This window comes from Esox lucius, chromosome 23, assembly GCF_011004845.1.
Source record: "Esox lucius isolate fEsoLuc1 chromosome 23, fEsoLuc1.pri, whole genome shotgun sequence".
NCBI classification, from domain to species: Eukaryota; Metazoa; Chordata; class Actinopteri; order Esociformes; family Esocidae; genus Esox; species Esox lucius.
Window position 1 is genome coordinate 18,616,708 of NC_047591.1, and position 24,013 is coordinate 18,640,720.

The 24,013-nt window shown below is 46.0% G+C and overlaps 1 protein-coding gene across 9 annotated transcripts in view; it reads left to right on the top strand.

The window, feature by feature from the left end:
- nav3 (neuron navigator 3) overlaps positions 1-23,946 on the top strand; it is a 142,155-nt gene extending 118,209 nt beyond the window's left edge. For 4 of the 9 annotated variants that reach the window (XM_013140172.3, XM_013140179.3, XM_013140181.3 and 1 more), the window contains 24 exons: positions 349-401; positions 1,539-1,559; positions 2,130-2,153; positions 3,060-3,083; positions 3,320-3,397; positions 6,768-6,851; positions 8,641-8,752; positions 8,969-9,090; positions 9,290-9,310; positions 10,529-10,552; positions 11,104-11,276; positions 12,539-12,704; positions 13,796-13,979; positions 14,827-14,924; positions 15,057-15,152; positions 15,386-15,554; positions 15,861-16,096; positions 16,265-16,419; positions 16,829-16,900; positions 17,464-17,660; positions 17,990-18,108; positions 18,240-18,443; positions 19,410-23,084; positions 23,490-23,946. In XM_013140172.3, coding sequence (XP_012995626.2) covers positions 349-401; positions 1,539-1,559; positions 2,130-2,153; positions 3,060-3,083; positions 3,320-3,397; positions 6,768-6,851; positions 8,641-8,752; positions 8,969-9,090; positions 9,290-9,310; positions 10,529-10,552; positions 11,104-11,276; positions 12,539-12,704; positions 13,796-13,979; positions 14,827-14,924; positions 15,057-15,152; positions 15,386-15,554; positions 15,861-16,096; positions 16,265-16,419; positions 16,829-16,900; positions 17,464-17,660; positions 17,990-18,108; positions 18,240-18,443; positions 19,410-19,529 — 2,552 coding nt within the window. In that variant the 3' untranslated portion in view covers positions 19,530-23,084; positions 23,490-23,946. The remainder of the gene's footprint in view (positions 1-348; positions 402-1,538; positions 1,560-2,129; positions 2,154-3,059; positions 3,084-3,319; positions 3,398-6,767; positions 6,852-8,640; positions 8,753-8,968; positions 9,091-9,289; positions 9,311-10,528; positions 10,553-11,103; positions 11,277-12,538; positions 12,705-13,795; positions 13,980-14,826; positions 14,925-15,056; positions 15,153-15,385; positions 15,555-15,860; positions 16,097-16,264; positions 16,420-16,828; positions 16,901-17,463; positions 17,661-17,989; positions 18,109-18,239; positions 18,444-19,409; positions 23,085-23,489) is intronic. The other 5 variants (XM_013140174.3, XM_013140175.3, XM_013140176.3 and 2 more) reach the window with 5 other exon arrangements.
- The last annotated feature ends 67 nt before the right edge of the window (positions 23,947-24,013 follow it).

The window sequence follows — 24,013 nt, forward strand, 5'->3', positions numbered from 1 at the left end:
TCTTTTTTAAATGAGCTGTAGCACTGATTCTGCTCGTTATGATTGCGCACGTATAAACACAATGTTACGCATCCAAACCAAAGACGAGAGGTTCAAAAAAGAAGTTGTCATTGCCCAAATCCCAGAATGCATCTTTAATATAAGGACCGCTTCCTGCCAATGCCACCCAGACAGACGTGTGTGCAAATTGTCCAGTCTCTCTGAATGAAAGCGTCCCTGATTAATGTTTCCTATCTTTAATCTCTCTGAATGAAAGCGTCCCTGATTAATGTTTCCTATCTTTAATCTCTCTGAATGAAACCGTCTCTGATTAATGTTTCCTATCTCTCTCTCTCCCTCTCTCTCCAGTCCATGGGTCCTCACTGTCGCTAGTCTCCAGCACCTCCTCTCTGTATTCCGCGGTATGTGGCGTTACATTCTCCCAAAACACACAGACGTTTAGGAAATGATGGCAGCCATGGGTAGTTTGTGTGTGTGTGTTTGGTCCCGGTTGATTGGTGACGTTAGCCCGAAGGATTTTAAGGGACAACATTATATCTAGGTCAGTGGTGGACTGCAGAACATAATGGAGAGTTCTCTATTTCACCTCTCTGCAATCCTGTTTATAGCAGACTGAATCAATTTCACAACCTGCATCTTGTATATAGGAGAGAGGAAGGAATTTCAGTGTCCATATTTGACTGTGCTCCAAAGGTAATTTAGGACAAATTTGAGCTGTTTGAAGGTGTTGTTGTTTTTTTTTGCGATAGGCAATACTCCAGTAGTCAATCTTATTGAGAAGACTGAAACATTTTGGAGGATTGATTTCTTTGGTGTACTTCTTTCCTCCCCAGCAGAAAATTGTAGAAAGTTTATCATTTTTGGGATTAGAGAGATCTGTTTAGAATGGTTTCCTTCTAGGGCAGAAAGACAGCATGCCATGGTGACGTGTGTGTGTGTGTTTATATTTTAATCATGTTTAATTATTACTGTTACCATACTGTATGTTGCTATCATTTTAGATTTTGTTCAGTTATGATTTGAATTTTATCCTGTACTTTTCTGTTTGCCATAAATATCATTTCTTCTCATCTGTGGCATTATCTGTTCATCAGTTTTGTTTCCATCTCATCCGTTATGACACAACATCTGGGTCTTATTCTGTAGCCTCAGAATGTTGTGACACCAGGAAATATTCTGATGAACACTTTCATTTTTCATTGGAACATTTGGAGCATTTTGCTGCAATCTGCCTTAATATACACAACTCTAATATACACAACTCTAATAAACTCTAATCCTGAAACTCTTAGTAAAATCTGATTATAATACCATTACACATATTCCCAAAGTTTTTATAATGCTATTCATCAATTCAAACTAGCAAAGATTGATGATTTTCTTTTAGTTTTTTGTTTTGTTTTATCGAGAGGCCATAGATGATAACCAATGAGAATCCTTGGCTTACACAAAGGTTTGGCCCCCTGTTTCAAGGCAAAGTGTTGACTGGCCATGGTTACCATTTGCTACTGCTTGAACCCACGTTTTCTTACTTCCAGGTGCTTTCCTTTCTGGCCAAGGTAAAGATGCTGTCAGCTAGGATCTCTCCACACCCACAGACAAATGTGTTTGTATTCGCACCACATGGTCTGACGATTGTTCAATGTGGCAGATGGTCACAGGTTTTTGGTCGGTGTGAGGAAAAAGAAAAGAAACACCAACGTGCGCAATGTTACCTATATATATATAGTTCACAGAGTATTACGAGTTTGTTATCCCCGCCACATAAACTACATATTGCCCTAGCAGGCCAAGTAAAACATTGTTTAAATGTGCCTAAATGTCTAACCGGAGTCAACCAACGAATGGGATGCAACCAGACCGAGCCTTTGCGATTTCACCCTGTGGCCTTTTGGTTCATGCGGCGTCATTGTCCTTCAGAAGGCTTACTCACCCTCACACACAACTCCTCAGAGTACGGTCCAGCCATTGATGAGAAAGGGAGGTTAGGGGAAGGAGCTCTGTTTATTCCGTGGAAGGCTGAGGCTTCATCTGGACATAGTATCAATAAGCTGTCAGAAGTGAATCATTGTTCAAAGGGTCTGGTTCATTCCAGCGCGTCTTAACAAGTGTCTTTTTCTCCCAAACAGACAGAGGAAAAGGCCCATTCTGAGGTAAGCCATTTTTTGCTTTGTGAGGTACAAAATTACTCTGTTCGCCTGTCCACTTGGCTGGCTGGCTGTTTGTTCGCCTGTCCACTTGGCTGGCTGGCTGTTTGTTCGCCTGTCTGCTTTCCATGTCTGTCTGCCTGTCCATCTGTCCACCCGTCTGTCAGTTGGAGCTCCTTAATGAAAGACAACAATCAAAGCACACGCAATGATATGCAGTATTCATCCATTTAGGTCACAATCCGGTTGGTAACTTAGTGGCCAACCTGAGCACAAAACCTTAATACAACACCTATACTGTGTGTATTACTTTGGACTTGGTGTCCTGGAAGGATCTGTTTGACCCTGTTGCATTGCTTGTCATGGACAGCTAAGGCACCTTAACTTAACCCAACAGCACCTAAACTTTATCTTTGGCACACAATTAGAGTCCCCCGATGCAGAGACACGATAGTACGGTGTCTTATTGTTCTGTTTGGACCTTCTGTCTTTCCATTTCTTTACAGACCACACGCTGTTCAGTTATCGCAAGGCTTTCTGTCATTTCGATTCTTTTGTTTTTATGTTTTAACATTACATTACAACTTGCCTTTTAGCTGACAGGTATATTGTGTCATTACTTGTGAGCATGTGTCAGCCTTTTAATTGTAATTTCTTATTGAATTATGCTTGTCAGGTTTATTGTGTTCCTGTGCTCGAGCACTTGTCCTCCTAACCACTGAGCGATTTGTCCAAGACTGTGTTGTAGTTAATGTGTGGGAGATCGCCATATGGCTCAACTCCTAATGGTTTTAAACTGCTAACCATGAGGAAACATGCTGAGGTCTCACCATAACCACTCTCTCCCATTGTCTGCTGTTTGGAGTCAGCATGCAACATAGAGTTAATTGTATTCTTCTCTTTTCAATCAAGGGTCAAACAGGCCAAAATACAACGGTAATCTCCCATTTACATTCACACTTACATTCCCCACGTTGTTTATTTTATACTGTGGCAATGAGACGGATACATTTGTCTTCAAATGGATGTTTACTCTGCACCTGATCAACCAGATGTTTGTCAGCAAATTGTATAGAGGGAGAGACTTGTTCAGTTGCTGTATTTATTTATCAGTCCAGCCTTATGAAATGTGATCGTGGTGAAGTGTTTTCTTATTTTTGCCACCCTAACAGCAAATCAGGAAGCTACGACGAGAGCTGGACGCCTCCCAGGAAAAGGTTGCGACCCTAACGTCTCAGCTGTCCGCCAATGTGAGTTCCTTTCTTACGCCAACGAACGCGCGCGGTCGGGTCTTTGTTCACTTGCGTCCCAGTCCTTCACCGAGGTTCAGAGGAAACGGCGCCTTTGCCAATCCGTTGGATGTAAATCTGGGCTAGACGCTCACTAATTCCCTTTCTCTCGCCGATTTCAGCGTCTTAAGCTTCTCTGTGTGCGTCTGTCTGCCTCTGACGAAATTGGTTGAGGTCTAGGTTTATTTGCTTATTGGTTTTTCACAAATGAAGAAGCAGCTTGTTTGCCAGGAATTGTCCTGCGATAGGGCCTCACACATTGGAGCGGCCTAGTACAGATAGATGCTTATTCAACACTACAGAGATTTAGAAAGGTAGAGAGCTTGTCGAGTGTGTGTGTGTGTGTGTGTGTGTGGGGGGGGGGGGCATTTTAGTTCTGTTCAGTTAGGTGTGTAGCAAATGCAGATTCTACAAAACAGATAGCTGAAGAGAAGGGAAGGAGAGAGCTCACAAGCACGTTAGAGTGCATGGTACAGAATGACAGAGAGCCTGTCAGGTCTCTGGAGAAAAGGAGGCTGCCTTCTGCCTCTGCATGGAGCGCCTGATTAAGTGTGAGGTTGACAGGGCCTTTACCAGGGTCTCTGGCTTTGATCGCTGAGTTCTACGTCTCCAGGCACAAAAGCACCACACTGTGGAGAAACGCTGGAGATCCAAGTGGCTTCTTTGTTCGCTGTGTGACTCAGACGGACGGGAGAGGCTTTTTAGAAAAGTTTCAGGGTTTCGTATATGAAATTGGGGCTAACTTTTTGTTTAAAATTTTTTTAGATATGAGATTTTTGTACATAAGAATCAGTGTGCTCTGGAATTTAATTCCAGTGGAATACTGAAATAAGTTGTATGGTGGTTGTGTCTTTCTGTTTGTGTGCGCGCGCGGTTGGTTAACACCTTTGCTGGGGACCATTAGAGGGTGTGAAGGCAGAAATGCAATCTGGTACTGAATGGTGTCTGGTATCCACAGTCCATTGTCGGTACTGAGCACAGGGACGCGATGTGTCAACTCCACCCCTCCAGTGCTCCAGAAATTCTCACCCGCCTTCATTAAGCCAGTGTGTTCCTCTCAAGGTTAGGCGCTGTAGGCTGATTTCTCTGACAGAGTTATCTTTAGCGGGTGAATATGTTTTGCAGGCCAGTTCTCTTGAATGGCTGAATACATTTGAATGCCATTTAAAACTGGGCCCTGTTTTTGTCATTGGACAATGAGATGAAGCCTTAAGCTGCGGAGTCTGCTAATTGAGGTCATGTTCTGTGTGTGAGACGTTTGTTTAGTACGCTCTCTGTGAGATATTTTAATCTTTTGAGGGAATGTCTTTAATGTAGGACAGGTCATTGTGTCACCTTCAGCTTGGCACTGAATACGGTAATGTCTGACCTGACCTTCAGCTGTAATGGCCGCCACCTCAGGAACACAGAAGTAGGTGTACATTCACGCAAAGTCAGATAAGCTCTGTGACTTTCAGTATGCGTTGATCGATGTTTGTTTGGGTTCTCTTTGATCAGAACAAAGCAGTGTTAGCAAAACTAGCGTCCTGGGAAAAAGGATTAAAAAACTGAACAAGTAGCGCCAAACTTGGCTTGGCATTGCACTTTTGAAGTTGTATTTTTTTCTTTCCTCCGGAAAGGATTACATTCCTTTCATTGAATGTCATTAAAGTGGGTTTAAGAGGTGGGTTGATACCTCTGCACTCTACCCACCCAACCACCTTAATTCTCTTTCTCTCTCTCCCATCTGCATCACCCTCCTCTCTCAACAAACCCCTCCCCTGTACCGCTACTTCACCTCCCTCTTAGCAATTTGGCAATTAGTATATCTAGCCGTTTGTGCAGACCGGGACTAAAGAAATTGTGCAGTTGTGTGTCAGCCTGTTCGCGCGTGTGCGTGTTGGTGAGCGATTGTGGATGGGTAGAACAGAGAGGGCTCCCGGGATGCCGCCGACGCCGGGCCCCGGTAGCGTCCATGGCAGTTCTCTGGCCGGCTCACTGGTCTGGCCGACCCTCAACCGCTATCCCGGCTCACATCCGAGGCCTCGGCGCGGGGGTCGCCGGAGTAAGGACTGCCGGGGGCCCCGCATCGCACAGGCGTCCCGGCCGAGGGACACTTGGGTGGCAGCGCAGCGCTTCCCGCCCGGCGGACAGGTGGGCACCACGTCACAGGATGGTGAAGGATGATTCGTGGGGGGGAGGGGAGGGGGGATCTTGTGACTGACATTTTCCAAAGGTTGTTTGGAATTCAGCCGCGGGGGGGAGGTGCAGGCCGGTATGGCATTTTGGTGTGGTTTTGTGGTGACTGGTGTGTTGCTGATCCGCAGCCCCGGTTGGGAGCAAGTCCAACGCTGCGCGTCACTCACCGGTCCTGGCAGGTGTCCGGGCCGCAACGCGATAGGCGGCGGGCGGATCAAGGTGGCGCATCAAGCCCCCCCCCCCACACGTTTCTCTTTCATTCACACGCGCGTTGTAGTCCTGTATTTTCAGGTGAGGATTTAAGTCCCACAGAAATGCGCTGTCCCTCATGTTGCAGCCGCATTTTCACAGCGCGTCGCTTCCAACACGCTTGGCGTAAAGCGGAGGGTGTAATGCTGTTAAATATTTGGCACACGCCATTAAAGAGACGCTAAGCCTTCCCTGACCATGTGCTCGTGACGCCTGGATTCACGGGCTGTCTTTTGTCCCGGGTTCTCAACACCCGCTGGTTTTGGAAAGGGATTGTAACCACAGTCTGCGGGGTGAACCGTGGCCGCTGTCTGCAGTTTGATCCGCAGTGAAAATAAAGGCTTTGGAAAGAGCCGGCGTAATACTGTAGCTCCCGCATCCACGGCGCTGCAGAGTCTTCCAGAAGGCATGGCAGCCCCTGCGGGCTCTTGTTCTTACAAGTTCGGCACATTGTGTCTCCTGGGAGTGTCTTCATGTTTACTTACAGTTCAAAACCCACTTCAAAGCTATCACTGTGGACCAGCGGGGGAATGATTAGCTGTAGCATGTACTGTAGCAGGGGCGGCACTGCAGTGATCAAGTGCAGGCTGCAAATAGGAGGTCGGGACATTTTCTGATATTGAAAAATAACGGAGATGGTACCGCCAGGCAAGAGCTGGTGGCTCGACAGGAATGACTCAATTTTCTGTCAGAGCTTAGTCCCCGATGAAAGTGATGAAACATTAGAAAACAGTGGCAACCTGTAAAGCACAAAGGGATATCAAATTGCCTATACCCTCTGGATGCGCCAACTACTATACTTCATATTTACGTAGGAATAACAATAGATTTTCCACTCTGGACTGAACTTGTGTTTTATGCCATCTGTGTTGGTCTGTGTTGAATGTGTTTTCTGTGTTGGCAGGCTCACCTGGTGGCAGCCTTTGAGAAGAGCCTGGGGAACATGACCTGTCGTCTGACCAGCCTTACCATGACAGCTGAGCAAAAGGTATGTGTCTTTTCATGGTGTTGTGGGTAACAGCTTCCAGGTATGTACATATGAACGTTTGTATCGGGCTTTTGCATTTCACTGTCTCTGAAATGTCTGCTGCCGTTGTGGATTGGCGTCCCGCTGACACTTCAGTTGGCCAGCACCGTCTCGGCACTGTTGGTAATTGAATATCGTTGCCATGCTTCATTGTGCTTTAGCAACTCCTTGTGGCTGCTCGGGTGCTTGTGAGCATAATCGAGGTAGAATGCCAAAGAGTGTTTTTTTCCAGCGCATAAGGATTCCAGACTTCCTGGTTGAGTGACCTGAGCTTATAACAGCAAGAACACAGACTGTAATGACAAATCTGACCATTTGGCTTTTGTTTCTGAAAACATGTGCTACTGGCTAGCTAACTGAATCAGCTGTTGCCTACATACATTTTTACTCGTGAAATTCCCACCAAGTAGACTTGTCAAATATCCCTCCTAGGAAATGTACCTAACATAGCCATAACAAATGTTTTTTCCTATATGCACATCTGGTTGCCATTAATTGAAGTGCCAATTTTAATTGCTGGGCAGACAGCAGCTTTTTAAAATGTGTTACCCTAATCTGATTATGTTTCTGTAAGAGTATCTATTCTATGTTCAAGTTAATCTTTAAATAAAATAAGACATCTTGATAATAAGACACCTTTCTCAACAAGATGGTTACAGTCCTATGCATATACACATTACATTTTCTGAAAATATTTTTTTATCAATTTAACCACCCTCCTTGGGGTTGGGACCCCGAGTTTGAATACCTTTGGTTTAAGCTACATTTCCAAGAGTATATCTTGAAAATACCAGATACTTAGAGATCTTGGCAAGGACACATTGCTGGGGCTTCAGGTAAGGTGGCCTTTGGAAACCAAGGTTTGTAAAAGAATAGTGCATGTGTTGTAAATGAAAAGCCGCCCTTATAATGAAATGTGAATGGTCCACTTGTAAACCTTACTCATAATGTCATAGGGCTTGTGGCAGCCCTAATCCTCAATAAATTAGACAAGAGAGATTCTTGAGGGATGTCTTTGTTGAGCAAGCTGCCTGCGCCCTCCCAACTTTTAATTAACTCCGAAGCCTCATCACAAGCCCACAGTGGATTTAGATGACTAGGAGATTTCATCTGATCAGATATATTTAAGGGCTTGTTTACGTTACGCTATATTTTCCCGAGAAACCTCGAAGAAGATTGACGGCCAAAATCCTGTGTGGTATGCCTCGAACATATCGGTTTAAATTCAAACGCTATGGTAATGATTATGCAAACAACTCTATCTAGTGTTTTTATTTTCTCTTAATGTAAACCAGCCCTAATAGAGTAGAGATTTGCCAGTGTTTATCTTAAGCAGGAGAGGCAAAAAGTGAAGCACAAATGTCAGACCTTGTCTTCTTGAACCTGCTTATGGCTTATCTCTATCTGTATGCGTTTTAGGGAAGAATATTTGACTGTGTACCTCCAACTGCCATTTAGTTTTTAAACGAGAACTAGGAGAGGGTATTCATAATCAAGGTCAGTTTAATGCAATGATTTACAGGCAAAGCAAACAAGCCTGTTCTCTTTCACTGGGCTCAATGTTGAAAAAGTTACAGTACATTCAAGATCCACCTTATCGTCTCCTGAAGCATGTTTGTAATGTCTAGCCTCTGTGTCCTGTGTCTATAATCTGGGCACTTCATGCCGCTGTCTTCAGTTGCGCAAGTTTGTGTTGTCGGTGGCCGTTGTGCTGATTTGTGTTTTCACCACGCCGCTTCTCCTCCGACAGGAGTCTGAGCTCGCCGAGCTGAGAGAGACCATCGAGGCGCTGAAGGCCCAGAACACGGATGCCCAGACGGCCATCCAAGTGGCCCTGAACGGCCCCGACCACCTGCACAAAGGTAGCGGAGGAGAACCCATGACGCTAGCGTTAGCGTGGGCAACCACCGCTCCTCATGCCCCCCCCCCCTCCCCCTCATCTACCTGCATCTAACCTAGCGTGCCACTTTAGACTTTTCTCGCCCACTTCGGGGGAGTGAGGGCTTGGGCGGGGGGGTGGCTTGGGGCGGGGGGGTCAGACGGAGGATTTGAACGGCGCATTGTGCTTGTGTCTACAGACCTGCGGATTCGGCGGCAGCACTCGTCGGAGAGCGTGTCCAGCATCAACAGCGCCGCCAGTCACTCGTCCCTGGGCAGCGCCAAGGACATAGAAGACAAGAAGAAGAAAAAGAAAAGCTGGGTAAGGGGAACGGATCCAGCGGGACACGGGGGGGGGGGGGGGGGGGTCTCCTCGGCTTACGTAGTCGCTTCGGGGCGGTTGCACTTCACTCTGACCTCTGAACCCCCCCTTCCTACTGAGCACTCATGCATTGTCGTAACTGTGACTTGTGATTTCACCCCCTTTTCTCACGCTCTACCTCACCCTAACCCTCTGGCAGGGGAAGGAGAGAGGAAACAAGGTGAATATGTATACCCTCCCGCATGTCTGTCTGCGTGAATGACTGAGAGAAATACATGCAATTAGGGGCATTTGTTTTTGGCATTAGAAACCACATGTTTCGTCTTTACTCAGTGACCTGTTCAAAATGGTTGGTAATACTGGGTATGAGGAAAGGAAAAGGGATGGACACTCATCTGAGCATATGTCAGTGCTGTCCGGGGTAGTTTCCATAGTTACCCCTGGATAAAGCATACAGTCCATAATAATACAATCCTTTCTTCCCCTCTCCTTTAGTTTACAGTCCCCCCCCCCCCCCCCCCCCCCCGAACAAAATCTGACCCTGCCAGTAGTCAATGGTAATACTGTGTGCCAGTTTCCTGCTGTTCTGGGCTACTGTTTGTCATTATGTTTTATTGATTTAAAAAGGCTCGAACATTCATGTAATGGCCATCAGCACAGAACAAGTTAAGAGTATACAGTCTGACCTCAATGCTTTCTGGGAATTAGAGTTTTGCGGGACCACAATGAAGCATGCATGCAGTATGACCCGCATTTATACAACTGCTGAATTCTCTCGTCCAATCTTTCCCAGGCACTGAGCTGAAGCAGGGCTCAAACCGCGCTCATAAATACAAATCACCTCATTTCATACGCGTCTCTTAATGATTCATTTCCATGTAAATTCTTCCTCAGTAACCCTGTGGCCTGATGGACTCGGAGTGTGTGGCTCAGAGGTTACGAAAGAGCATGTGATGGGGCTGAAGGGTGCCTCTCAAAGCGCATAGGGTTGGGTCATTGACACACACAGAGCGGAGATTCCCCTCCCTAGAGCCGTTCTTCAAATTGTACATGACACAAAATGTCTCCTACTGCCCCCTCCATTGTGGCTCCCGTCTAAATGTCACTTGACATAGCGGGGAAGTGGTCCAGGCCCACAGAAAAGGCTGCTGATCGAACGTGTGAGGCATCTTAGGTCTTAGTACAACTGCCAAAAAAAAACGCTGGTGACATTTGCAGTTAAATCCGCGTGAGGCTCTCGGGAGAACGACAGTTTGACAAAGCTCCCGATGCGTTTATAAATTATATTCTTTAGGTATTAACAGCTGCGTGGTTAATTTGAAGGTGAATGAAAAACCAGTCACAGGTTGTGCGTTCAAAGACAGCAGTGGCCCTGACTCCAGTGCAGAAGTGAAGGCTGCGTGTCTGAGAGGTAACAGTGAGTGTGTTCTGTCTTTAGGTGGCCGATTCCATCCCAGCACAGGTCAGTTGAACTTTTACCGTGCGTGTTCTGTGGTGACTTCCCCTACCCTCTGTCCCCCCGTCTTCCTTTAGCCCTTTCCTCCTCAGTTCCTCAGCGCCCCCCTCCGCGCCCCCTCCCCACAACCACTCGGCATGGAAACTGCCCCCCCCCCCCCCCCCCCCCCCCCATCCCATCCTCCATTTTGACTGCCTGTTTGTTCCTAGTTCCAGGACCTTAAAAAGTCTGGCTCATTCCCTGCATCCCTCATTCCTTTTCCATGCAGTCGCCCTTGATTGGATCCCTCTCTCGCCTTTGATTGGATCCCTCTCTCGCCCTTGATTGGATCCCTCTCTCGCCTTTGATTGGATCCCTCTCTCGCCCTTGATTGGATCCCTCTCTCGCCCTTGATTGGATCCCTCTCTCGCCCCTTGACTGAGTTGCATTGCTTTCCCTCTCTCAGATGGTGACTGTTGCCTAAGAACAGCACTGACCTGGCCCCGAAACGACACAGTGTGTGTGTACTGTAAATTAGAGAGATCTGCTGTGTTGACCTTCTGGCGTTTCTCCTGCAGTTGCGGAGCTCATTCAAGCAGGCGTTCAGTAAGAAGAAGAGCAACAAGCCTCAATCCCCCCACGACGACATCGAAGAGATGACGGACTCGTCGCTGCCTTCCTCCCCCAAGCTACAACACGCCAACAGGCAGGGCAGCATCCCCACGCTACTGTCCTCAGGCTCCACAACCGAGTGAGTATATCCGAGCAAACCACATCTAAGTCTACATGTTAAACGCACATCACCGTCACTCATTTCTTGGCGCACTTTTTATTTTTTTTTATCTTCCCTTAGACGTTTCAGCTGTCCTCTCTGCCTTTCTGTTAACAGTAGCAAGTGCTTTTGCGATAGCACATCCTCCCCCATTTGGATACCAAAGAAAAGACTAGCTGGCCACGTGGTCTACAAACACAGATCTCGGTAACAGGCACTGTGTGGCATGCTGGTGGGTTGTGGACTGCTTTCATCATGCATCTCCTCTTAATACCATCAAACCTCAGCTTGCTTTTCCTCTCCGTGTGTGTCCCAAATCGCCCCCTAGTCAATATATAATGCCCTTGGTTTTTGCGAAGCAGCCTCTGGTCAAACGTTGTGCACTACTTAAAGCATTGTGAGGAGGGCGTGATTTGGGACACATTATTTTTCTTTATGAACGCCCCTAATCGTCCCACGACACAAATAAGCAGTAAACGAGAAAGTGAACTGCACACACGCAAATATATAAAAGGGACTCAGCGCGCAAGTAGAACTCAAAGGAATCACGTCATATTTATGGGCTTACTGCTTGCTGCCAGAAAATTGGCCATGTGCAGAAGCGTCTTGCTAATGTCCTCAGCCAGCCATGCATCTTCCAGACAGGGACATAAGCGTGGTGGTCTCATTCACATCTGCTGTGTGTGGGCCAGCCGGCTGGTTGGTTCTCCCCCCCCTCCCCCCGTTCCTTGTGGGGACACGTGACAGGCTGTTCTGCAGCCGCTGGAAAATGGTGCTCCCCGAAGTCAATTTCCCCGTTTTCAAACGGTATCCTGACGTCTAGTGCCTGGGTTTGATAGAAAGGAGTGATTTCCATAGTAGCCGCGGCAGTGAGACCGCAGACAGACGCCATCTGGGTCTCGGTTCGGTGTGCCAACTGGAAAATTCCCGAAATGGAGGATTCACTTATCTACAAAGCTCCTTTCTGATCCCATTGGGACCTCTTACCAACTGTTTGTGTGTGTGTGTGTGTGTGTGTTTCGAAGTATTTAAGCCCAAATGTTTTTCAACGGAGTGGAATGGATCTGTTTTGGTTTGCCTGTGCAGGCGAGTTGTTTCCCTCTGGCCGAGAGGTCCCTCGGCTCATTCTGTGGAAGCTTCCTGTGCCTGCACTCCCCTTCTTGCTCTATCCCTGCGTGTAGTATTTATAGTCCTGTGACCCCTGTGCGACCCCCCCCCCCCCCCCCCCCCCCCCCCCGCAGGTTGTGCGAGTGCACAGAGGCGGAGGCGGAGATCATCCTTCAGCTGAAGAACGAGCTGAGGGAGAAAGAGCTGAAGCTGACAGACATCCGCCTGGAGGCTCTTAGCTCCGCCCACCACTTGGACCAGATCCGAGAGGCCATGAACCGCATGCAGGTGAGGAACCAGGTAGCCAGCCAAACGAATGCACAACCCAAACCGTGGGGGACCACTGATGTGACTGTTAAAGCTGACATATACCTAATGCTTTTGCTCTATGCATGTTTTCATAAGAATTTAACCCTAACCTAAAATTACTGAATGAGAGCATATTTCAAGAGAGTTTATTGGGTCAAACCCAGGGGGGGCTTTCCCCCCCCCCCCAGTGGCCACTGAGCCGTGACACTGCACACTGCACACTGCACACTGCACACTGCACACTGCACACTGCACACAGCCTTTGGGGATTGTTCTGGTTCTTTCGTGCCGTGCCAGGGGTCACCGTGGGGTCATGGGGAGACCCCACGTCTCCCGCTCTCACCAGGGGTTTCAGAAGCCACCAAACCGCCAAGTTACCGGCCCACTTATTGGGGTGGTGGATGGCCGTGCCATTCACCCAGTCACTCTTTGGGCGTAGCTCTTGACAACACAGCCAGCAAGAAAAGGCCTACTTAATATGGGACTGAACCACAGTCAAAGGCAGAGTTGTCTTAACAGTTGTTACTTATTAACCAATACTGACACGTTTGACAGAGACCAGGGGGATATTGGCTCGGCCCTTAATGTCAATTCCCATGACAAAACGGCAACAACTGGAGACGTGAGTGCTCTCTCCTCAGTTGAGATAATCTATGCAAGCCTTTTATCTGGGGTTTAGATTTGTGAACACCCAGGCACAAAGAGCTCTGGTAAGATTAAAGGAACTCTTTCAGGCAATAATGAGGTTAATACTAATCCGGCACGGTAACTATGGCCGTCTGAGTAAAAGGAAATCGCTAAATTCTCTCAATCGCTTTTTACCCATTTTACATCTGGTAGGGATGAGTTTTTGAATCTCTCCTTTGTCGTGAGGCCTTCCCCTCTCAACAGGTGGCCTCGCCCTACACAATGAGGTAGAACTCTGGAAACATCTTTGCTAGACAGGCACTTCGGTCCTCCATAACAAACATTAACTGTTCAACAAATTATATTTCTGTGCTTTGAGAAACGATCCGCCGGGTTACGGTGACATCCCAAGTACATCCCCCCCCTGACGTTTGTTGTTCTCTCTCATCGGGCAGAACGAGATCGAGCTGCTGAAAGCGGAGAACGACCGGCTGAAGACTGGGAGCACAACTCCGGCCGCCACGCCCGCCAATGCGGGCCGCCCGCCTTCGGAGGCCTCCAGCACTTCCTCGTCCTCCTCGCGCCAGTCTTTAGGCCTGTCCCTCAACAACCTGAACATCACAGACACCATCATGTCAGGTGAGCCTGCGTGTTCGTGCTGCACTATTCCTGGACAGTTGCACTTCAGTGTGTCAGACATGGGTTTGCTTCCAACCGGGAGAGGCTCACCACGCAAGAGCTTTGACACATTTTAGGTCATTAGCATCCGCCTCCCATTTCTATTTCCGTCTCTTTCATCCCGTTTTAAGGAAGTCAGAATTCTCTTTCAAGGACAAATCCTATTGGATGAAGGTCCATGCGGGACATTTGTCAATGAACACATCCTCAAGCTGAAGTCACACGTTCGCTGCCCTCGATCGGACATCAGAATGGAACTCCTTGAAGAGAAGGACAGCGTTGTGGGGGTTGCGTCTGTTAATTTCGAGGGGTATCACAACACTTCTCCAAGTCCAGCCTTCTCTCGTGGAGGAGTGTCGTTCAGTCTTCGTTTGGTCTCTTTGCCTCTCCTATGATTAAAGTAGAAAGCACCGTACACACTAAGATTTGCAGAGGTTTAATTGATGAGGAAATTAGTTGGGGTGGGGGGGGGGGTTTAGGGGGGTGCGTGGGATGATGAGTGTCATACAGCTGTTATCACCCCTGCACAGAGCCTGTGTTCCAGCAAGCCGGTTGGATACAAAATAATACCTCCTTCGTGCCCAAGACTCAATGTAAATAAAGAGAAATATGGGAAAATAGTTTGGTTCTAATAACTTCTTCCACCTGACAACCACGTCTTGCAAACAGGCAGAGGGCGTTAATACTTTGCAATGCCACTCTATATTTACTGTAGCCTCTGTGTTGTAAAAAACATGTGGGTTTTTATTGCAGCACTATTTTCGAGTTGTTTTCCTTCATTGACGTATGTAGTTGTGTGCGCCCACAGATATTCTCCTAGATGACGGCTATGAGGGCAATTTACGCAAAGAGGGACGCAGTGTTCGCATTGTGGTCACGGTGAACAACGGCTCAAATAAGACCAAGGTAAGTCACGAAAATACCTAAAGATATCACATCGTTCTAATCACCTGATGCTTCGGTGCAGCAAACTGTGTCTCTCGTTTGCTAATGTCTCTGTCGCCCTGCGTTTCACTAAATCCCCCGTCGTACTCTCAGGGTATGCAAGGCCAGGAGTACCTCATTGGTTCCATCGGCGTGAGCGGCAAAACAAAATGGGATGTGCTTGATGGAGTAATCCGACGATTATTCAAGGTAACCCGCCCCCGCCCCACCACCTCCACTAACCAGGACATCGCATAAAGGAAGCCCACAGGCCAAATGACACGTCTATCACCACATTTACGAATAGGATTTCTCATCATACACATTATAAAGTCATGAATGTTGCCGTAAAGGCCTGTGTGAACATTAGAAACGTTTACCAGGATGCGTCCCGTTGAATGCATGACACTTTTTCTGGTAAAATCCCGCCCGGCTGTCTCCAGGAGTACGTGTTCCGGGTGGACCCGCTGACCAGTCTGGGCCTCAGCTCGGACAGCATAGTTTGCTACAGGATGGGTGACGTGATCCGGACCCATGCCTCCGAAGTGCCTGAGCTGCTGCCCTGCGGCTACCTGGTGGGGGACAGCAACGTCATCAATGTCAACCTCAAAGGTCCCGTACTGGTGCCACGCCTTTTGTGTTTCGCGTTACTGTACGCGTTTAAAAGTTTAATCCTCATTGGTCGATACATTCACCCACCTCGGACATCAACCTTTCCCAGCATGTTAAGCAAATATAAGCAGTGAAGATGTCCGTCATGATGACTTGAATTGTTCGTATTTTATTTGCCATTTCCTAACGCAGTGTGAATAAAAGCCTTGTTTTAGAACGGAATGATCCGATCCATAGGCCGCTATTACCATGTTTTCCTCTATCAGCTCCTGGTCTTATCAGACCGCTACGTCTGACGTTGTGCAGGTGTGAAGGAGAACAGCATAGACGGCGTGGTATTTGACACCCTCATCCCCAAGCCCATCATTCAGAGGTACCTCAACTTGCTTATGGAGCACCGGCGCATTATCCTGTCGGGCCCAAGTGGAACCGGGAAGTCCTTCCTGGCTAGCAAGCTCGCGGAGTTCATCATCGCCAAGTCTGGTCGAGAGGTCACGGAGCGCAATGTAGCTAGCTTCAACGTGGACCAGAAATCCAGCAAGGTAAAGGGACTAATAGGATTTTTTTTTTTTGGACAGTTGGCGCTTCACATACCTCGTCAATAGATAGACCAAGGGATGTCAGTAAAGGACGGTGGTCGTCGTGCGCAACGTGGCGCTCGGTTACCGAACAATGGCCACGTGTTTCAGCTGCGTGTTGTTTCTGCGCAGGACCTGCGTCAGTACCTCTCCAGCCTGGCGGAGCAATGCAGCTCAGAGGAGAGCGAGACGGAGTTGCCGACCGTGGTCATACTTGACAACCTCCACCACATTGGCTCGCTCAGTGACATCTTCAATGGATTCCTCAACTGCAAGTACCACAAATGGTGAGTGTCATCAAAAGGCACGGGTGACGGGTTCAGCTGTGGGATGATGATGATAATGACGGTAATGATGATGACAGTAATGGTGGTAATGATTGTGACTGTAATTGTCTTATTCAAATGCGGCAGTTATAATTCAGTAGGCTATAATGGGATTTGGAGGTGAACACTGATTCTGTACCAACAACAATTTTCGAGCTGTAATCAGTACACGGTAATGCAAATCAAATTCTGATGTACAATCCCTGAGCAGTTAGATGTTATTGCTACCCGGGCGGTGAACTCGCATCTCTCCAGCTCGGAGGGTTCGAGTTGAAAGCGGAAGCCGCATCTCAATTGAACCGTGTGTGCAAACTGACAAATATCCCCTGTTCTTTACCATATTATTGATTGGCAAATGTATTTTGTTTAGCCCATATGTTATTGGAACCATGAATCAGGGAGTGTCTTCCTCTCCCAACCTTGAGCTTCACCACAATTTCAGGTATGTGTCACCTCGCCAACACTCAAACTATGATTCATTGTTCATTTTCTCTTTTGTTCTGAACATATAATATGTTATAGTTTAATATTAATGACAGAAGAACAGCTTATTCAAGCAAGAAAAATGTGTTTAAAAAAATAAAGTAAAAAAAAAAATATGTCGCAGATATGGTGACCATATTTTTTTTTAAATGCATTAATATTAAAATAGTACCAATTAGAACATTGTGGGGGAAAAAAAAAAAAAACGGGAATAGAGATGCTCTTGAATCGCATTATTTACTGTGTTTCTTAAAGTTAAATTTGAGGATGGCCCAGAACATCATAACTATCGTTGGGCCAAAACTGTATGAAATTGCTGCGTTCCAAATAGACCCATGACCCCCTCAGAACACACACAGATCTGAAACAATTGGATCTAGGTATAATTATTTATTTTGATAGGTTAAACAATAAACCATTTCAAATAATTGTATTACATCTACAGTAGTCGTGTAGCCTACATTTGTGTGCGTTGGGACGTCTTACACGTTGTCTCTTGTTACCCACCTCTCCTGTCTCCAGATGGGTGCTGTGTGCCAATCACACGGAGCCAGTCAAGGGCTTCCTGGGACGCTTTCTCCGCAGGAAGCTGATCGAGACGGAGATCGACAGGAACATGCGCAGCAATGACCTTTTCAAGATCATTGACTGGATCCCCAAGACGTGGCAGCACCTCAATGGCTTCCTGGAGGCCCACAGCTCCTCGGACGTCACCATTGGTTAGATGTTGCACACGCTCACTCTATATAGGCCCAGTCTAATAGAGGGTGCCTATATACCGCTTATTTGCGGTATATTTTTATTACACCGCTCTCTTTTTCAAGAGGGTCATGTCTAAAAAATATTTGAAGCACATAGAGGTTGCATACAATCACAACATAAAAACCCAGGTGACTAATTGTCCCTTGTAACATTATTGATTAAGGTAGGATCACCATGGGCTCACAACCACTCATCACAGGATGTTATCGCTTTGCCCAAACTGGCCACGTCAAAGGGCACTAAATGTAATTCTACTGTAAGTAAATATGTGGTGTCCTGTCCACAGGTCCACGGCTCTTCCTGTCCTGCCCAATGGATGCTGAAGGATCACGGGTGTGGTTCACTGACCTGTGGAACTACTCCCTGGTTCCCTACCTGCTGGAAGCCGTCAGAGAAGGCCTTCAGGTGGGTACTGACAAAGGACAAAGCGGAACCGTGCAGGTTGGACGTTGCCCTCCCCGCCCCCCCATCATCATCAAATTCGCTGATTACTCCCTTCGCCCCGGTCATTTCGTGTTTTGCGGCCTCCGTTACAGCTGTACGGCAAGAGGGCGGCGTGGGAGGACCCGTCCAAGTGGGTGAACGACACCTACCCCTGGAGCTCAGCATTTTTGCAGCACGAAGGCCAGTCCCTGCTCCAGCTGCGGCCCGAGGACGTGGGCTACGACGGCTACACCTCCTGCAAGGAGGGCGCCTCCTCCAAACAAGTGTCCCAGAGCGACACAGAAGGAGACCCGCTGGTAAGGAGAAACTTAAACAAAGCCGAGAAATGTATTAACTTCCCTTCAGTGACGTTCTGGAGCAACATTAAATTATAATGTGGCTGTCCGCAACCCACTTTTCAGGTACAGTCTTAGGACAGAGCTCCCTTTAGGGGTCTAAAACTGTTTGAGAAATGGGTTGGATCCAGCACACTCTGTCAATGAAGATTGAACCCTAATAACTATTTTCATAGTTAATGTTAGAAACATTTGAATATAAAGTAACATAAAAAAGTACTTCACTACTCATCACTGTTTCCTTAACACAAGCTTAATAAGACGTAGTTGGTTGATCTGCCTGTATATTGTTTAGGTATAAAAAGAGGATATTATCGAGTAAAGGTGTAGGCTAGTTTCCAAGGATGCCAAGGGCAAATGTGACGGCAAAAGACCTTGTAAGATGAAGACGCGCAACCCATTTACCTCTGAGAACTCAACAGCTCTTTGCTTGGTTGACTACCTTTTAATTCCACTTTATCGGCAATAACCGTGCAGCAGGCGATTCCCAAGGAGTGGCATAGGAGCGGGCTTTCTCTGCCTGCCACTTAATCCTCGACACGTTACTGGCTAATAAACAGGTGAAGGCCTGCACCGAGCTGCTCATCCGTGTCCGTTCTGCTCCCTACCGACCCGGTAGTACCATTACACAGAAAATGTGTCAACTGCTTTTCATATGGGTAGGACTGGTCCACATGGGCCAAGAGCATTGGCTGTTTTACTCTTTTAGTCTCAAACCGAATCTTATATGGGAAGTCAATGTGAGCTTTTGAAATCCCTCTGACTCTCTCAGGCCCCCTGGTGTCCGTCTCAGGGATAGAGCCGACGAAATGTCCTGGTGACGGCCTCTGGTGGCATTCTCCTGTCTAATGCGCCATTATTTTTCCACTGGCAATTTTCGGTTAACCAGACTGTCGCTGTTGGTTGTGTGTTTGCGGCGTTACACAGATGAACATGCTGATGAGGCTGCAGGAAGCAGCCAACTACTCCAGCGCGCAGAGCTGTGACAGCGACAGCACCAGTCACCACGACGACCAGCTGGACTCCTCGCTCGAGTCTGCGCTCTAGACGAGGAGCTCAGGGACGAGAATCGGAGCGAGAGACCTCCGACCGGAGGGGCGGACAAGAGCACTTTTTAGCGCGGCGTCGGCGAGGGATGTGGCGGCTGGATCGCGTCCAGGCAGCCCGCAGGACAAGGCGAGATGGGTGATGGGTGTTGATTTCGGGGGTTTGGTGGGTGAGACACAGTCCTACGCTTCTTCCACTGGAAGTGGCGCTCCATTTCCACTGAAATGTAGGCTGCATACAGTGAAGAGCCATTTATGTTTGTAGTTCTACACCACAAAACTGGAATTTTATTTTTCTTAATTTAAGGTTGTTGTACTAACTACAGATGTTTACAAGGGCCAAATTCTGGTTTTGTTTACCAAGGTGCTGATCCAAAAAAAAAAAAAAGGCACACAGTCCGCCGGCCAAATTCTGACCTCAGTCAAACCATATGGTGCTGGTCCCGGGGTTAAACCTGTCTCTGGTTTACAGGCTTCGCCAAGACCCTTGTCACCCGCTTGCCAACAAGCACAAAAAGAGCAGTGTGTGTCATCCAACTAACCGCTACTGTGAAACAATGGAAAAGTGCCAATGTGACCGTTTGGTTTGATTTACTGCCGTGAGCACTGCAACCAGTCAGTACAAATTCTCAAACATAGTGGAGACCACTCGTTCTAGGCTTTTCACATAAGCAGACCAGCCGTTCGCACCTCTCCTTAGCAAATCCACGGCACTGTACCAACTGAGTGGTGCTAAAGTAAGTGACGGCTACTGAAATACAAGGGCCAGGTAAAGAACGGAACAGGCCTGACAAGGGTGCTTCTCTCACTGCCTTAAATGCGCAGAGCTCTATGGAACAGTGGGTGTGTTACTTCGGTCTCCGGCTCCCTGGTGACAATCCTGACTGGATAGGAAATTGACGGGATCAACTGCTTCCCTGACACATAACCGTTCTGAAGGAGCTGTCCACATAACATCTCAGCTGCTTCTTTAATCTTGATATGGCAAGGCAGAGTTATAAAATTGCTTTCAGACCGACATCGCTCAAAAGTACTCAAAATGTACGTTGCCCAAATCCATCCACTTTCACTTCTGATAGTGATATTGTACAAGCATAATGGTTGTCGTACTGTATTCACAGGCGGAACTGACAAACCTTTTTTTTTTTGTATGAAAGTTCAAAGGGGTGGTCATTTTTTTGTTGTTGTTGCTTTTACCCAGTTGAGCTGGGTTCACTTGAACAGTCATGAGCACAACTCGACCCTTTTGATTTTATAGCCTAAGGAGCATGTTTTAAGCTTTCTAAGGGGGGGGGGGGGGCATTTAAAGCAGACTTTTACTTTTACATTACAGCGTGTGATAGGGACAGAAGCCATTTTGGATTTTGATTGTCCTTCCTCCATTAATGAGTGGGTTGGTTTTGCACAGTTTGGGGTTGGGGGGAGGGTGGGGGATGTAAATAATAAAGTATTGCACAGTGAATCAGAGATGCATTCTGCCCTGTTGATGTTACATTAAGCTTAACTCGCTGAGAATTATTGTACGTTGCAACTGAAGAAAAGAAAAAAAAATACAAAAGAGAAATGCAAAAACCAACAAGCTGTCCGAAACAGATGTACGTATGTCTTGTGTTGATTGGTTGTCTTGCCTATGCAGAAGGCATACAATGTACAGTATAATACTTTTTTTTTTTTAACTCTATATTATTGTCAACTAAATCACTGAATTGGGGAGCAAACCATTACATTCATCAAGAAAAACAAATCAGATAATTTAGTCCCTTCCCTGTATTTTGTTCAGTCATCATATCCCATCAACAGACAAAAAAATCACTTCACAAAGTATTCCGTAGTTATTTTTCTGAACAAACTTAAATTCAACCTAAGCTAGAATCATTTTTTTTTTATTGACCCTAATCTGAGGTACTGTTCGCCTGTTTTTCCTGCTTTTTCCAATTACTCATGACAGGTGCTACTGGTCAGTTAAATCGTTCAGAGACCATTTTCTGCAGACAATGTTGTCACAACCTCAGGACAATCCCAGAGTCTCATGTTGTATTCACATGGCTATAACAGATCCACTACCTACTTATTTAAATTTTTTTGCATGCATTGTTGTTGGTCTATGTGCCATAAATCTGTTTCTTAACATAGTGCGTAACACACCTTTGCGCACACACACACACTTTCGGTAAAACAGCTCCACTCGGAAATCCATTCATGATCATGCACACTTCTCCCTGCTCCCCTGGTACATAATCAGTTGCCTAGTTAACCAAAAGACTTCACACCCAAAACAATATACATGTATGGCGTTGTGATACTAATCACTGACAGATTTCCCCTTTATTGCAATTACATCTTAGTTGAAAACATAGCATTTACTACTTTGAGAGCAGAGTTTCTTTTTGGTGAAACATTTGTCCTTAAATGTTTTATATTTTGTACATTTGTATGTAACATATCGTGTAAATAGACAGAGACCGCGATTTAAATCATCTGGAGGGATTTTGTAGTCTTTGTAAAGCCCTAATAAATGGTATTTGGTGTCACTCGAGCTAACATAATGTGCGTCCTGTTCTCCCTTGTGTCAGTGTTCATTGTTTTATCTAATGGGTTGAAAGGTCAAATCACAATCTACTTCCACATATCTTCTTTTAATACAGAAATGTGAAATATCTAAAACAAATGTAGAAGCCCACACATTACTCAAGACATAAAACTATTTACACAGTCACTGACCTGACCAACAGGGCAAAGTTGACTTAGCGTTTGACACTAATTCTTACATTTGACATTAACTATCAGTGTGGAGAGGCTTATTGAAGTATCTGGAACACTCCATTATTGGTCTGTAGGTTAAAGTTGACTACGGTTTAGACAAAGATGCAGAGGTTTTAAACATTGGTACCAGGGCTGTCCCACAGAACCAGAATGATGCTGAGAATGTATACACATTTTACCAAACAATAGTGGGTGATTCAGGGCGGTCCCAGTGGTCTTAGTGACTTTCTCCAGTTCACATGGACTGCTGCATTGTGGGTCCAGCAATCCAGCAATAACTCTCTACTCTTTATGCTTTCCTGTCAGATAAAGTGTAACAATTCTATAAAAAAATCTTAAATAAGCTCTATTTTAAATTAAAGAAACAAGTGGGTAAATGCTAACAAAATGTAACGAGTTCACACTCCAGAACTGTAGATGGCACTAACACAATTTTTCGTGGTACGTCACAAACCGTCAGCATAAGGAAGTGCTGTTTTACCACTCTTATCCCTCTAGGACAGCTAACTCCTTGGCTAAAATATTTTGTGATTGATTGTTTATAACTAATCCTATTTCTATCATTGGTATTTCTGGTGTGGACAAAGACACCAGAGAGTACTGAAAACTATTTTTCCAAAGGTTTTTCTGTCCCACCGCACTTCCTGAAAATGGGTTCGGAGGAGAGCTTGGAGAAGAAGGGCGCGTTGGTATCATTACCAAAACACTCATACTGGTTTGACTTTTGGCTGTTTGTGGTGTTTGACATCGCATTTTTCCTCGTCATGTATTTAATTGTACCCTAACTAAAATGGTAAGTTCTTGTACTATTGCAAAAATCGTAACATTATGCTAAACAGTCGTAGTTGTATTAAAGGGGAAGTATTCTTGATTTACGGTTGTTTTTTTGTCATGCAGAGAAAATTGGTAATTGGGTTGTCATGGCCGGTGTTACAGATGACTAGATTGCATTATAAAAATGCCTATGAATCTTAAACACTAGACCAATTCTTGTTACATCAAACTTGGTCTGAATTAATCAACAAGTATTTCGTTTTCTACATTGCCGTAAATCCATGAAGGATACAGTAATTAATCTATAGTACGGTATCTTAGTCTATATACAGCAGGTATCCTGTTTGCTGAAATTAGGGCAAGAGCGTGTGTGACTGAACGTGGAATGTTCTTGGTCATTAATTTTGGAACATCACCCTTGCAGGATTTTGACTTACGTCCTGTCCCTTCAGCCAAGACATGGGTGCTCTGTTGGCTGAAATGCTGCAACGATTCATATTTAACAAGAGTTCACTCGCCTAGATTACATTGAAAAACAGATGGGTGTTTTAATTAAAGATCTGCATGTTAATGTGACGATGATTACTCTGGTGTAATAAGTGTGCTGTGTTCTATCTAAAACGTGGGTGTGGTGGGATGTAAGAGACATGACAGAAGACATCTTAACTGAACAATATAAACACCATGATTGATACTGTATTCAATGTCTCTTGAACAAATATTCAACTGAATCTCCAATTTTGGATTTGTGGTGTCCTCAATTTGAATCTAATCTCTAATTTACACATTCAGAATTTACCTTAATGTGTTGGATTTTGTCTTGTCTGTAAGTTGGTGTACACTACAAGTTGAAAATAAACATCTGTAAATCAAAGCTCAAATGTTATTAATTTGTCATTGTTCATGTGACATTCTGAATTGTGAATACTGGTTAATTATATGTAATCG